This window comes from Sturnus vulgaris, chromosome 6, assembly GCF_052056855.1.
Source record: "Sturnus vulgaris isolate bStuVul1 chromosome 6, bStuVul1.hap1, whole genome shotgun sequence".
Taxonomy (NCBI): domain Eukaryota; kingdom Metazoa; phylum Chordata; class Aves; order Passeriformes; family Sturnidae; genus Sturnus; species Sturnus vulgaris.
The window spans coordinates 23356871-23372705 of NC_142248.1; the positions used below are offsets into that span (position 1 = coordinate 23356871).

General features: G+C 41.2%; 1 protein-coding gene across 1 annotated transcript; it reads left to right on the forward strand.

The window, feature by feature from the left end:
* The first annotated feature begins 1077 nt into the window (after window positions 1–1077).
* On the forward strand, window positions 1078–11983 carry PSMA6 (proteasome 20S subunit alpha 6). Its single transcript, XM_014890894.2, has 7 exons — window positions 1078–1253; window positions 5140–5234; window positions 5995–6076; window positions 6236–6391; window positions 9287–9465; window positions 10103–10197; window positions 11781–11983. The coding sequence occupies exons 1-7, from the start codon at window positions 1178–1180 to the stop codon at window positions 11836–11838; spliced, it is 741 nt and encodes a 246-aa protein (XP_014746380.1). The 5' UTR covers window positions 1078–1177; the 3' UTR covers window positions 11839–11983.
* The last annotated feature ends 3852 nt before the right edge of the window (window positions 11984–15835 follow it).

The following is a 15835-nucleotide window of genomic DNA, read 5'->3' on the forward strand; positions in this document are numbered from 1 at the left end:
TTCACCTGGCATCAAGGGGAGACCAGCAAGGGTTACTAAATAACCAGACAACATCCCTTCCTTGGGAAGTCCCTCCAGATGGTTGGAGACTGGGAGAGGATTCAAGGAGTGTATCATGAAAGGCTCTCTCTAGTCTTAACTCTGAGTATCCCCCTTTTGGCCACATTTGGAGACAGAGCACTGGATCAGCCTGGCACTTCTGACCCAGCAGATGCAGTCCTACATGTTCATGTTCTCTGTGTTCCAGTGCTTGCATCATCCCTTTAAACATTTCATGTCTGCTCACAAAGTCCTTTCCTAATGAAAGGGACAAACTCTTGAGTCTTGTAATACATAGTGGGACATTATTCTCCCATAGTACTAATAGGCAAGAAGTATTTTGGAAAATTTGAGAATGCAGACTTTTAATGTGTGGCATACACAAAATCCACCCTTATTCTGCTATTTCAACAAAGAATAAGCTCACCTAATAATAACTTTAAAATAGAGGTGTGGATACCAGAATGCAGCTTTTCCAACTTTTTTAATGAGCAACTTCTAAAAAATGCCTTCCCACAAAGAGTAGGGGAATTCCAAGATGTTGAAAGGCAAAAAGAACATTCAATCACGAGTTTAAATTTGGGGAATTTCCCTTTTATAGTGGACACCGATAAGAAGTCTTTTAAACATCGCATTATAATGCAGCTGCGGCAACAATTGCCTATGCATACCTTAAACATGTTTTTTGAGGTACTTGCTTTAAAATTATTCTCACTGAAGAGGACACGTGGAAATACTTAGTTTGGAATTTTAGGAGGGCTTTTGTTTTCCTGGCTGGCCGGTGATACTTTTATGCAGTGTTGATGGATACCGCGATGAAACTTTTATTGCGTTTCCCGCTGCTTCCGTGCGCATTTCCCGGGGCACGTCCGGCGGGCTCTCAGCTGAGTTTCCGCGGCTGGGAAGCGCTCGCTGACCCCGGAGCCGCCGCCGCTGACACAGCTCCGCCCTCCGCTCGCGGCGGCCTCGGGGCTCGGGGCTCGGGCATGCGCAGCGCCGGTGCCGGACCGTGACGGTGCGGGAGCGGCGCGCGCCTGCGCGGGGTGGGCGCGTGACCCGGAAGCGCTCCGGCGGTGCCTGCGGCTGCGGCGGGGCCCTGCACGCGGACAGCTCCCCCCGGCCGCGCGCCGCTCCCGCCATGTCCCGCGGCTCCAGCGCCGGCTTCGACCGGCACATCACCATCTTCTCGCCCGAGGGCCGCCTCTACCAAGTCGGTGCGTTCCGGGCCCGCGGGGCCGCCGCCGAATTGCCCCGTCACGGGCCCGGCCTGCCCCCGCCCCCGCCGCTCTCCGCCGAGCGGAGCTGCGGGCGGCTCGCGAAAGCTCCGCCGTGCCCGGCAGCCTGTGCGGAGGGGGAGATGCGGCGCCTCTCGTGACTCGGGAGTGCCGGCTCCCACCTGGCCTGGTCCCGCGGTGTGTGAGGGAAAGCCTGGTGGGAGCGTGGAGCAGTGGTGGCCCCGGTCGTGCCGGCGTGGGGAGCCAGGGAAGGGATCCTTGCATGAGATAAGGGAAACTTGGAGCCAGGGTGGGCTCTCTCGAGTGTTCCCTGCCACCGGGAGGGACCTCTTCGGAGTCCTCGGTGTTCGATTTCAGATGCTTGGAGACCAAACTTGCAATTATCCAGAGGCTGTTTAGTCTCCCTTAAGTGTTTCTTTGAGTGAATCTTGCCAAGGCTCGGAGCACTGCGTTTTGGGATCTGAGAACTATGATAGCTGTTTGAAATGGGATTTGAACTGCCTCAAACCCTGCATGCCAGAGTGAAAAAGTCAAGTCTTGGATGTAACTCATGCGCTTTCTTGTTACACCTGAATACCGCATGTTCTGCACTTTGTGGCCTGTGAGATAGCAGCAACCATCCTTTGTTTTCAGGTTTCCTGGAACAATCTGAAGCCAAGCTTCAGCTTCTTTTGTAGGTCACTGATTCTGTTATTCCTGTTTTTGCAGTGCAAATCTGGAGATTGTACAGCAGTGCGTGCTGGTGCCCCTTGTGTAGGATACAGTCAGCTCACAGTGTGGCAGGACAGTAGTTTGAGAGTGCTCCTGGAGGATCCTCACAACAGGGACAGAAGAACTGTTTTGCAGCATCATCCTGATGCTGCATTCCCCAGCCGCATTGGCTTCACTGCACATCCACTCTGTGTTGTATCCATAAATCCATCTGTTCTCTAGGAAAGGAGCTTGCTGGGGTCAGATTGCATAAATTGCCTGTGGTAGCCATATAGTTTTTTTGTGACTGCCCTTGAGTTTTTCTCCGGAAGAAGCCTTTGTGGATTAGGCCTCGTGGACAGGTGGCCCGATCTTGAGCAGTCCTTTTTGCAAGGAAGAGTTAGGAAGGTGTCTGTGTGTAGGTGTTTGTACACAGACAGAAAGTTACCTGTTCTAGATACCTACATAGGGGTGCTGTCTTATATCTGGAGCATATATAATGCTTATTATCCCTTATACCTGGGGATGGTAGAGACAGTGCTTCCTCACACAGGTTTTCAGTCGTTCTGTGACAGAGGAGTCCTGGGCTCTGAGCTTCCACTGCCATTAAGACAAGCTAGTTGGTCTGCATCACTTTTCACTGTCTCTGTCACAGTACTATTGGGAATGGATTCTTCACTCTGTAGCAGAGAGGAAACTGGGCCTTGGTCTTCTGCCTCTGGGGTATATTTAGCCCTTAGGTTAATGTATGAGAAATGTGTAGTAGCTGCATACCTTTTAGCAGTGTCTCGGAAACAAGTATCTGCATGTGTATTTGAGAGCTTCTGCACACAGCCTGAAGCTGTCTTAAAGCTATTTTAAGTACCTGTGTGCTATAGGAAGAAGAATATGTAGATGTGCATAGCTAACTTCAAGCAAGAATGAGCTCACTTTACTCACAGCCAGGCTGGTAACTCGGGCAAGGTGCTGCATGGGTGTCTCTATTTGCCAGAATCTAGCCACAGCATGGGCAGAAACGTTGTGTTTGCTTGCAATCAAATGTCCACATCTAGAGGGTTTTGTTTTATCTTTGTCTCTTTGCTGGATTAAGATTAGCTGGGGACTGTCAAGGATGAGCATGGACATGTGTTGCTTTAAGGTTGCCTTAAAACTTGAGGTTTTTTCTGGAATTTGGCAGTATGGGAACAGAGATTTCCAACATAGTGACATTGGACTGAAATGCCTGTACTTCGTCTTAGGTCTGTCTTCTTCCTAAGCTCAGAAAACTCACGTACTTTTGAAGTGATCTCATATTAGAAAACTTAACAGTTATTTCACATTACTGTGGTTAAAATCCCTCAGAGCATCAGTGTTCTCTTGCTACGTATTAGTTTCAATCTTCAAAGGTGATGTTTCTTCTAAGTGGAAATTTGGGAGGTGAAGAAAATTACTACAGTAAAATTTCTGGCTGTTGTGATGTATTCAGGGAACAGCAAGGGGCTGCTGTTTTGGAAGTGAATGTCTGCAGGGCTGCTGAAATACTTGAATAGTAGTAAACAGACTTAAAACAGCACCAGCAACTTGGATTTGTTACATTGTAAGAGCTGCTTTGCCTTTTGATGTGTTTCCTTGAAAACTGAGCAATGGAGGTGGTGTTAGCACCAGAAGGGGCTGCAGTTTAGCAAGCCTGGTTGCTGGTAGTTGTGAGCAAAAACTAGTTTGTGAGGGTTCCTATTCCTGCTGCCACCTAAGTGTCACACAACGACAGAATGGCTGAGATTAGGTGGGCTCTGTGGACATTATCTGACCCCAAGCTCCTGCACAAGGGGGCCCATCTAGAGCTGGATGCCCATCAGCATCACAGTAAAATGTTTTCAGGTGAAACATGTTTTCATAGTAAAACTTGTTTTCAGGTGTTTAGGAGGACCTTCTTGTTTCAGTTTGTTCTAGTCAGCTCTGATTTGGTCCTGTCACTGGGTATCACTGAAAAAAGGCTGGCTCTGTCTGTCTGCTTTACACTCTCTGTTCAGGTGGCTGTACAGATAAACAGACAAGCGTTGCAAAGCCTGTGCTTGGGGCTTCAAGCATGACCAGTTTGCAGGCAGTGCTGGCCCATGTCTTACTGGGTTTTGTGCTCTGCTGCAGGCTGGCACTGGTCATCCCGGGTATCAACCAGAGTTGTACAAGAGGGAAGGGGGAGCATCCTTTATGGCACATTTGGGTAACCAGTAGATGCTCTCATGTCTGAGAGTAGTAAATACGGTGCCATAAATACGCAGCAATGAGCCCTTCCTTAACACTGACTTAGCACATTGAACATTAAGATGCAAGATTCGATTTTTTTTTCATCTTCAGATTATTACTCTTCTGTTGTGCAATCTCTTCTACAGATCTGAGTGCAGCTTTTAAAATAGCCAAGTTTATTGCTCCAGTTATTTTAAGGTAGTTTTAGCAATTTACTGGCTGTTTGTAGACATTTTCTAAATTCTGGGTTCATGTGCATAGCTGACAAAAAACTCACCTGCATTTAGCTGCTGTCTGAAACTTGCCACTCAGCCAGATACTAGGAATTTCTGAATGTTTATTAAATATTGCCAGATAAACCGTTTTTAAAGTTGTTGTTCCTAAGGCTTTTGAAACCATTAATAAATTACTTTAGTGTTTGCTTCTTAATCCATTTTACTTACATGGATAACACTATTTAATTGGCTCCTGTGTAGCTTTCACTATAAAAAGTGAAGAAAAGCATTGCAGTGTTTGATTGTCAAGTCAGAAAATGTGATAGTAATGTTAAAACCTGTCTCCTGTGCCTCCTGTGTCATCAGTTTTCATCTATATCGCAAAAAAATTAGAAAATAAGCTTATATTCTCTAAAATACTAAAATTCATGTCAAAATTCTTCCATAAGAATTTATGGTTGATCAAGTTCAGAACAGCCTTTTTGTTCTAAAGCTTATTCTGTTGCTGTTAAGCTTGAACTGAACAAAAGGTCAAATTAGAAGAAACATTTTAAGGCAGTGGTTTTGTGAAGAGAGTCAATGCACACTGACCTTAAGGACACAAAGTGTTGCACAAGTTTTAAAGTATTAAAAAGGCCATAAATTGGTGAGATTTATGTGTTGGGGGAAGGTGTGTCAGAGTTAATTGTACTAGTGTCTGACACAAATTTTTAATTAACATTTGTTTATTTTTCTAGAATATGCATTTAAGGCCATAAACCAAGGTGGACTTACATCTGTAGCTGTTCGTGGGAAAGATTCTGCAGTAATTGTAACACAGAAGAAAGTACCTGTAAGTAGTCTGTTTTTGAGGGGAGGTCTGGAAGGAGAGGAGAAAAAAAAGATGGTGTGAGACTCAGCAATATTGATATTATACTTATTATCAGTGACATAAATTGCTCTTTGAACTGACTATCTAATTATCATTTTACTTATTACAAGTTCTAGCTCCATGTAGTGCTCAACTGTACATTTACTCACTAAGTATTGCAATATTGGTTTTCTCTGTAGTTCTTGAAGGAATAAATCTAAGTTGACCCTGCTGTATTGAGCATGCATTCATTGCTCTGGTTTGTAAAGGCTGAGTTGTCTGTAACCAGTTGCCTGATTTCTTTAATTTCTGCTGAGAAAATGTTATATCAATAGCATGTAGAACGAGTTTTCTTGAGCATTTCAGCTCAGTGATGATATACTGTTGAAAAAGGGGGAAGGTTCTTTTATGTTTGAAGGGCAGCATGCAATAAGAGGTCAAGCTTTTGTATGTAGGTTCTCAAAGTTTCTTCAGATGGAAAAGGACTGTGATGTTGATCATGTTCTTGTTCTCCTTCTCCAGATCTGTGGTTTTAATCTTCCCTATTCTCCAATTTCTTCCTTTGTATGCCTACAGCAGTAAAAATTGGAAAGCCTGAAAGACAATTTTTAGCTGTTATGGGTCCTTTTGGGCTCTTCTGTAAAACCCAGAGGATTCTTAGTTTGTCCTTTTTTTGTCTGTTTGTTTTCTTTTTACTTTTAGGACAGTATTTGCTATTACATTATTTCTGTTTCCTCTTTAGGACAAGTTACTGGATTCCAACACAGTGACTCATTTATTCAAGATTACTGAAAATATTGGTTGTGTGATGACAGGAATGACAGGTATTTAATTCACCAGTCTGGTTTTGGAGAACTTACCTAGTTCTAATGGGTGCATTTAAAGACAATGTAAAGTTGGACCTGGAATTTATAATCTCATGCAGTGCTAGAAATAAACATGGTACATGTTCAGTGCAATTAACATTAGTTCTTTTTGTCTAGCTGACAGCAGATCCCAGGTGCAGAGAGCCCGCTATGAGGCTGCTAACTGGAAGTACAAGTATGGATATGACATCCCTGTGGATATGCTGTGTAAAAGGATTGCAGATATTTCTCAGGTCTATACACAGAATGCTGAAATGAGACCCCTTGGTTGCTGTAAGTACAGTGTATGAAAATTATCTTTACTGTTTCTTGTCTAAGTTTGCAAATTCATATATAAGAAATTCTCACCCATTTTCAAAATGAGTAACCGAAGGAAGAAGAGGGATGAACAGCTGAATGAGAGAGCAGTGTTGTAGGTCTTGAAATGGAGCCGTGATTTTACCATTGACTCTGCATTTGAAATAATGTAGCCTCTCTGATACTATTTCACCTTGGTTTTTGGGGCTTGATCTGTTCCCACTGTGCAGTGATGTCTGGAGCAAGAGATGCTCTTTATAACTGTGTCTGTTTGTGGTGGTTTGACTCTGGATGGATGCCAAGTGACTGTCAAAGCCTCCCCAGCACTCCCTTCCTCAACGAGACATAAAAGAGAAAAAAATACCACGAAAGGCTAATGGGTCAAGATAAGGGCAGGGAGGGATCGCTCACAGATTGCTACCATGGGCAAAACAGATTCACCTTGGAGAAATTAACTGAATTTATTAAAAAGCATATAAAAATAGGATACTGAGTAGTAAACCCAAATCTTCAAAACCCTTTCCCCCTATCTTCTTCACAGGTTTAACTTTATTCCTGCTTCCCTACCTCTCCCACAGTGGCACAGGGAGGTGGGAAGGGAATCTGTCATCAGTTCATAGTGCATTGTTTCTGCTGCTACTTCTTCTTCAGGGGGAGGACTCCTCACACTTTTCCCCTGCTTCAGTGTGTTTCCCATGGGACACAGTCCTCCAGGAACTTCTCCAAAGTGAATCCTTCCCACAGGCTGCAGTTCTTCACAAACTACTCCAGCAAGGAGCCTGCCTTATGTGGGGTGCAGTCCTTCAGGGACAGACTGCTCCAGTGTGGGCTCTTTTTTCCACAGCACCACTGGTCCTTCCAGGAGTCTGCCCCAGCACAGGCTTCACATGGGACCACAGCCTCCTTCAGGCATCCACGTGCTCCAGCCCTGGTGGGCTCCTCCAGGGGCTGCAGGTGGCTATCTCTACACCATGGATGTCCACGGGCTGCAGGGGCACAGCTGCCTCACCATAGCCTTCACCACAGGCTGCAGAGGAATCTCAGCTCTGGCATCTCCTTCCCTCTGTCATTTGTCTGTGTCTGCAGAGTGGTTCCCCTCACATGTTCACACCTCTCTCTTCTCTGTCTGCCATTTCCTTCTTTTTTTTTTCTTTCTAAAATAAATTATCCCAGAGGCACTACCACCACTGTGGATGGGCTTGGCCTCAGCCAGCAGCAGGTTGGTCTTGGAGCCAGCTGGCTTTGGCTCCTTCAGACACAGGGGAGGCTTCTGGCAGCTTCTCACAGAAACCAGCCCTGTAGCCCACTCACTACTAAAACCTTGCCGTGCAAGCCCAATACATTGTGTCTGGGTAAACAGCACTGTTAAAAGAAAGAGATGGAGAGTGTAATTTCCTTTGTGCAGCTTTTGTTGCCTTTTAAGTAGTATGTATAGGACAGATTACATAATTTTTGCTCCTAACTTAGCTATCATATATATAATGTAGAGGAAAGAGTGCCTTAAGTATTTCCCTAGCAAATATTTCTACGTGTCTTGTTTCATAACAGCAAATGAAGCTGAAAAAGAAGTTGTGTGTTGAGTCATTTTTTGTAGATGTTCCTGGTCATCTGTGTGTTATTCTGTTAGGCTGTTCAGGAACTGAGGTAAAAGACCTAACAGGTTTCCTCAGTTACTTTTTCATTAAACATTCTGTCTGAGTTTCTTTTTGATTGGTTGGGTTTTGTTGGTTTTTTTTTTGAGGAGAGTAGTTGCAGAATTGATGAATCACTTCTCGTAATCATAGTAGGCACTAAGACTTCTCACCAAAGAAGCAACATTCAGAGTTGCGCCACAGTTTCCATGATGGGCCAATTTTCCTATGCTTGTGTGCTTGTAATTTTCAGGAATGACTGTTTCTTTACTCCTTTGGTATTTCCCATGCCTTGATACTAGTGGAAATTCCTTTTTTAAAATACATGAATAAAAATGTATTTTTCTTTACTTCCCTTAACTTTTTTGAAAATATAAGGGGATTTTTTTTCTATTGTAGTAATAGCTGCTCAGAAGTTCTAATTACTAATTAAAAGTTACACAAGTGTAAAGTGAAAATAATTGAAAACCATGACCTTGTTCTGTTTTGGGTTTTTATTGCAAGTATTGATTTTGACTTACTTTTTAATATGCATATTTAGACAATGCAGCTGTAAATCAAGAAGTGAGGGTGAGCACATGTATTTCAGTGATGTGGCCAGTTTGTGTTACTTAGAAACTATCCAGTTTTAGAACACTTAGTCAGATGATCTTCAAAGACTTAGTTATGTCTTGATATTTCCACTTTTCATTTCAGATTTTTTTTAATTTAAAGAGGAAAAGGTATGTAATACAGTGTTTTTCAGGGTTACAAACAAGAAATCTAAATTTAATCTTTTAGTATTTCCATTAGTTTCAGTATGTTTGTAAAGTTGATTTCTAGTAAAAGGCTTGTGATAATAGAACTATTGTTTACACTTTTGTGTCATGTAATACAGGATGTGAGCTGTGGCTTCGTAAACTTTCTATCAGGATAAACCTTCTGTATTTCCTGGTTTTGTGGTTCTCTACACATTGAGCATGGCAAAAATGTTTGTATGTTTAATGAGTAGCCTTCTTTGGGAATGACAGAAATATAGTTTCTGCTAAACTGAGTTTCACACCTAGTAATGAGATACTGGTAAGTAATGGCAAATTAGAGATAGAAAGGAAATCACAGCTCCAGGTATGAGACTGATTCCCAAAGATGTACTGCTGTGCACACATGTTTTTTCACAGAGAGGAGTATCTGTTCTGTTCTTCAGTTGAATTAAATTGCTAAAATTGGGGAAATAAATAAGTTAACAAATTTTCTCTTTAAGGTATGATTTTGATTGGAATTGATGAAGAACATGGTCCTCAGGTGTACAAGTGTGATCCAGCAGGTTACTATTGTGGATTCAAGGCCACAGCTGCAGGAGTTAAACAGACAGAGTCAACCAGTTTTCTTGAAAAGAAAGTAAAGAAGAAATTTGACTGGACATATGAACAAACAGTAGAGGTAGGCCAGCAGAAGGAAATGAACATTTGTTAAAAGTATTTTTAATCGATAGGCTGCATGTAGGCTTGCAATGCAGAGAAATGTAGTTAGGCATTTCCTCTTTCCCTACAGATCTGTATTGCTGCCAGAGCTGTTCCAACCAGAAAATAATTTGAAGCTATTCTGCAAGTGTTTGAATGGTCATATAATCTGCTTTTTTTGCTTTATGTTAGCTGAAGCAGATTCTATAATTGTAGCACTCCCGCTGTTACCTGGTGTTTGGTTACTACAGTGCTTGATTTGGGGGATATCAGTATGACTTAACTTTTAGTGACATTTAAAACAGTCTTCATATTAGAAGGTATTTCAAACAGTATCTTTGCATGATAAAAGGTTTTGGTTTTGTTGTGTTTTTTTCTGCGATGAAAACATAGTCCTTTGCTTTTTGTAGATGGGGCTTTTTTTAGGGAGATGACTGGAGAGGAACTGTATTTTGTAGCAAGGGGAGACTATTTGGCATTCCTAAGCTGAGATTTTGAAGTGAGAGGAAGTAACTTTAAACCAGAAGGAAAGATAGATATGCTATGTCTAGTCAGAAAAAAAAAAAAAAGCCTTAGTGCTTTCTTTCTAATGATTGGGGGTTTTGTCATTCTTTCAGACAGCAATAACATGCCTGTCTACTGTACTATCCATTGATTTCAAACCTTCAGAAATAGAAGTTGGTGTAGTCACAGTGGAAAATCCTAAGTTCAGGTAAGTGATCAGTGTTGATAAAACTTGGTGTGTTTCTCTGATTATGTTCAATTAGTTTTACCTTCTCGTGTAATCATAAATCAAGAAAAAGAGATTTCAGAGATTGAAGTTTTGAAGGGTTTTTACTTGTAACTCTTCAAAATGTGTAGGGGTAGAAAACATTGTGTAAAAACAATAATGCAGTTTTGAAATGTGTGACATGATTAAGAGATTTAGTAGAGAAAAGCGTTCTCTTTCATGTCTTAGAAAGGATGTTGCTTTCTATGATGATTGAAATGCACTTACATCTGGTCTAGAAATGTTTTCATGCTTAGAAGCATAAAAACTTTTCATAGTAATGGTATCTGGAGTGTACTTCCAAATCATAGTCATGCTAACCAATGCAGCAAAATCTGCTTCGTATTATGGAATATTTACGAGTTTCTTAAATTCTTTATTGCTTTTCTAAATTGAATCTTTAAATTATTCTTGCCCATCTTTTAATCGTTAGCGTTTTTTAACATCTTAAATATGTAGTTAATAGATTATGGATTTATATGGTTTGAAAAACTGTATTTAAATTTGGTAAGATTGAAAGATCATGGATTTAAAAAATCACAAGTAATTTGAAAATGGCTGAACTATCTACTTTCCGAGTATTCTGCATTCCCATCTAGCATGAAAGTGAGGCACCTGCTATTTCTTCCCTCCTCCATTATTGCCTGCAGCACACTGTGTGCACCAAGTTTATTTGACCAGTGTGTCAAGACAAGACCTGGAAGTCTTGCTGCTGAGGGCAGGAAGGCTTCACATCAGATACAGTGTACTTGACAGCCTTCTCATAACACAGTGTATAGCTGCAGAAGTATGCATGAAATGTGGGAGAAAAAGTTTGGGGGATTTTTTATAATGCAAAAGAACCCTCCAGGTGTGGCTTACCTAAAATTTAGGTAAATCTGGTTTGCTGCAGAGGGATTAAGTTATGTCTGCTTTAGTCTTTCATTGGTTTGTTTTGGGGTTTTTTTTTTTTGTTTTGTTTTGTTTTTTATTTAAAGAAAAAAGAGAGGAACAGTTAAATTGGGAACGAAGTCCACTGTTACTTCAGTCTAACTACTTGGTAAATGGGGACTGAAGAGAGGCTTGGGTCCTACAGGTTCAGTCTTTTAAATGCTTCCTTCCTTATGTTTTCAAGGTGGACAGGGTGATGATGGGTGGTTTTGCATTTGGTGGTGTGTGCTGAGGACAAGAGAACAGCACAGTGTTTGTGAGAAAGCACACAGGAGCTGCATGACCCCTTTTCCACTGCCACTCAAGGGATCAAGCTGCCTTCTCACTAGATCTGAACTTGCAGATGCATTACTCATGAAGAATTACCTGTTGTTTTTCTATCATTTGTTACCTGCTTGCTCTCTAGTGACTTTAATTCTTCCTTTTTTTTTTTTTCAAGAGAATTGGAATGTCAGCCTGTGGCACTGGCAGCAGGGCTTTAAAGGGCAGAAAGATGTATTCCTGTAAAACTTACTTGTATAGATACTAGGTTGTAATATTGGAGCTTAAGGGGAAGAATCATTTAAGCTATTTAAGATTTCTTTTTGTTCTTTCAGGATCCTTACAGAAGCAGAGATTGATGTGCACCTTGTAGCTCTGGCAGAGAGAGACTAATTAGCATTCCCATTTCCACTGTCTGTGCTTCTGGCCAGGATGTTTGGTGAAAAGAACACAATAATGGTTTTAGGTTATGGGTGGAAAACAGTGTTCTCTATATGATGTATTTTACTCTGTACAAATAAAACAGAGGTTTTTGAAATTCTTGGTGTCTCCTTTTAATGTTATTTTTTAAACTTCCAATTCTATGAAATTGTCATCAAAATGCTTGATGACTTTTAGTGTTTCTCTGGTAATTACTTGCCTTTTAATTGTATTTTAAAAGAAATTTTATGCTCTGAGCTGTATTTTTCATCTGAGCTATTTGGCTCTTCGTGTAAAGTTAATATCAGTTTTTGTGGTATGTGTGTCTTGACATAATTCTTACATTCATGTTCATTCTCTCCATGGCCTGATGTTGAAAGCCTTACAACATTACTGGTTTAATTGTGGGGAAGTAAGGAAGACCATATTTGGTCAGGTTTATATGAGGATATAGGGCAAAAGCAGAAGGAAAAACCTTGAGCTGTGATTCCGAATCCAGTCTTTTGGACTGATTTATTTGGAGAGCATGTAATGGATGTAAGATATGCCCTCTATAATTAAACAGCTCTGAAGCTTACATTTATTTAGGGAAAATATTCTATATGTAGTGTACTTTGGGATTTTGGCTTAGTCACCTACCAGGTTTCAAGGCTTTGGGCAGTGCCAGAAACAATGTTGGGGCTAGACAGGATCATAGACAAAGTCCATCAACAGGAATGTCTCTGGGAAGCAATTCTTCCTCCTTCAGAGGTTTTGGGTTTGGAGATGAGTGCAAAAACTTGAAGGTGAAAAACAAAGCCTTTTTGTTTTGCTTCAATTGAAGAGGTTCCAGCCTCAGCAGTAAATAGGGAGATGATGAAGTTGTGAGGGAGGAGGCAGAGGAGAAAGGGAAGATTACCAGGCAGCTTTAGTTGTTGCATGTTGGGGAAGATGAAAATAGAAAACCTTATAAATATGATTGCCTGGCAAAAGATTTTGAGAATATGGAAACTATAAGTAAGATCGAAATGAAAGCCATCTTTGAGATACCAAACCTTAGTTACTGAACAACTAGAAAACAATAGTATGGCCAACTTAAAGTAATCCCGTTTTGATTGAACAATTCTCTCTGCTTGCAGATAAGTCCAAAGGGCAGAGAAGACCCTACTAGCTTGGTAAAGAGGGTCTAAAGAGTGGTTTTTAGGGTTTAAAGTGTAACACAGTATGGCAGTGTAGTGATTCTTATAGGCTGTATGTAAATGCTATAGGATTTGTATCTTGTATTAGATTGGTTAGTGAAAATTAGAATATTCAACACAGAAGAAGATTCATTGTGTAGTAACGGGAACCTCGCTCTCTTACTGCTTTTACCTCTCTTATGCTCTTACTTCTCTCACCGCTCTTACTTCTCTTACTTTATTCTTTTACTTCTCTTCTTTTAGTGCTCTCACAGGCCTGCTCCAAGCTGCAGCTGGCAGCTGCAAGCAGGGCCCTTTTAACCACGCCCTTTGCAATAAACCAGAAGTTCCAACACCTGCCTTTAGAGATCTCTCCGTCAGTCCCGACCATCCAGACCCGCTGCCTCCTACAGTTGCATACAAGTCTCCTTGAAAGAATGCCAAGTTAATGCAACATAACTCCTTACCTTTGTTCCTATGCTGTGCTCTTCTCGTATTGGCTTTAATTATTCCAAAATTCTCTGATTTTTTTTCAAGGCATTTGGGAAAGGCCTCATAAGTTGTCAGAAACTGAGATTGGTTAATTTTTTTCTTTGTGCTTTACAGTTAAAGCCCCTTGATTATGTATTTTTCAAGTTAATTGTAGTAAAGAAGCTGCAATTCTGTGTTTGGTGGCTTTAATAAATGATAATGCTAACATTATGTGATAACTGAGTTGAGAAGATTCAACTCTATAGTGAATTGTGGACTTCACAAAACTTCTTGGATTTCTATTCGTGCCTCCAAATTTCAGCTTCTGTCATGCCAGATAGTGTACTGTAGGTAAAATAAGCACCCCTGCTTCTGGTTTTGGGTTGGTTATCTGAGATTTCTGTGTGGGTTTGTGCAACAATCAGTGCGTTTCTGCAGCTAGTGGCACATTTAGAAACATCTGTGTTACTTCAGCTACCAGTGATAGCTCAGTTTTTGAAAACCCCTAGGGCCTTTCTTCCTAGTCCTCCAGATGTGTAACAATCTGGAATTTGAGTAGGCTTAGGGTCATCATTTAGTCTGCCACAAGGGATCATCCATTGATAAGTTGTTCTTGATCAGCTTTAACAATGTATGGAAAACATCACGAATAACTTCATGAACAAAAATTAAAGGGAAGATGACAATCAGGCATCCATGTGACTAGAGGACATTTGCATAGTATTCAGTATCAAAATTCCCTAAAGTCCTTTAATTCTAAATTTTGGAGCTTGTATGGGACTGTATAACTCAGGTGGTGGTTCTGAGAGCAGTGGGTGTTTGTTCATACCTTGCCTGTTTTGCAGTGCAGAACATCCCATCTTGTGTTCAGAGATGATGAAATAAGCTGTCTACAATATATTAACTGTGAACGTTGCCTTTTTTTATAAGTAAAGTTAAAATCACAGCAATTAAAATGACATTTTTGCCAGTATTTTGCCCTGCGGAGAAAATTCTTTGTTCTCTTTTCATATTGATAATGGGGATTTTTCTTTTTTAGTCAAGGCTTTTTGTTACTGAAGATAAGGCAGCAATGCAGGTGGGGATACCTGACCGAATGGGAAACCCCCATGTGTTACACATAACACATAATTACATTCTTCACACCCTGGAGCAGCTATCACCTGCAACCAAGCTGTAGTGCTGATGCTGAGCTGTCAGTGGTATCAAATCTGGCACTTCAAAAGAAGCTGGAGCATGCATAGTAAAGTCCTGGTGCTTCTAGTTTGGGTAGAGCTTATAAAGAGTGATACCAGACTTGGGATTGCTCCATGTGTTTGTGGTTTGTTGTGCCAGTGCTGAAAACTGACAGATGCAGTTACAGTGTGAATGCACAAGTAGTTAAATAGGAATAGGATCAAGTTTTATTTGCACATCAGATCCATATCAGTGTTACCTGTACTAGATTTGGACTGACTCTGCACCACCTTGTAACTGTCCACATTACATTACCAGTCCTTTATCTGTGGTGTAGTGTAAGGATGCAAGCACCAAGAAATGTAGTCAGCTTAGGTAAATCAGTATTTATTGAACTCTGAAAATCACCTGGATTTCTTATGAGTAATCTCCCTCCCTCCGTACAAATGGGGCCCCAAAAACAGTAATGGTATGTATTATAAACAGGAGTAGCTCAATGGGGAGCCAGTTGCTCACCCATCCTATGATGTGTTTATCCAGCTGTGTGCTGTGTCCTGTGAGAGACAGTATGGAAAGCTTTACTGAGATCCAAAAGGATTACATCAACTGGATTCTCCTGATCAGCTGGGTGGGTTACCTTGTCATAAAAGGAAATCAGGTTTGATAAGCAGGTCTTCCCCTTCATGAAGCTGTGCTGGCTGCAATCAATGACTGCATTCTTTAAGTATTCAAAGGCAGTTTCCCCAGAGGACCTTGCTAACCAGCTCTCTGGGCAGCCTGGAGTCTGTTCTCATGTCTGGAGTTGAAGTTTTGCTGGCACTTTTCCTCCTGTCACTGCAGATTTTAGACTCGATCGCTTGGTGGTTATTGTGGCCAATCTCCACTCACGAGACCCCCTCTTAATGTGCAACAATCCTGTTCAGGCAGGCAGTAGTAAACTTCTGTAGGATGTCAGATATGAGTTAAGAACAGTATGTGCTACTGTGTAATGCACAATGTTTGGCTGTATCTTTTCACTGTAAAGCTGATGACAGTCTAAAGATGGGGCGAGTACGTATAGATAGATCACAACAATTTTAATGACCTAGAATTATATGCATTCTTTTTTACCTTCTCTATTCTGTTTTGCATTAAATCAATGTCCAGGTTTGCCAAATAAGGAATAT

Bases quoted from the DNA above. Each gene is read 5' to 3' on its own strand.
- PSMA6 (XM_014890894.2), top strand. From the start codon at position 1,178: ATGTCCCGCGGCTCCAGCGCCGGCTTCGACCGGCACATCACCATCTTC. The intron at 6,392-9,286 runs GTAAGTACAGTG...TTTCTCTTTAAG, and splicing joins AATGAGACCCCTTGGTTGCT to GTATGATTTTGATTGGAATT. The intron at 10,198-11,780 runs GTAAGTGATCAG...TTGTTCTTTCAG, and splicing joins GTGGAAAATCCTAAGTTCAG to GATCCTTACAGAAGCAGAGA.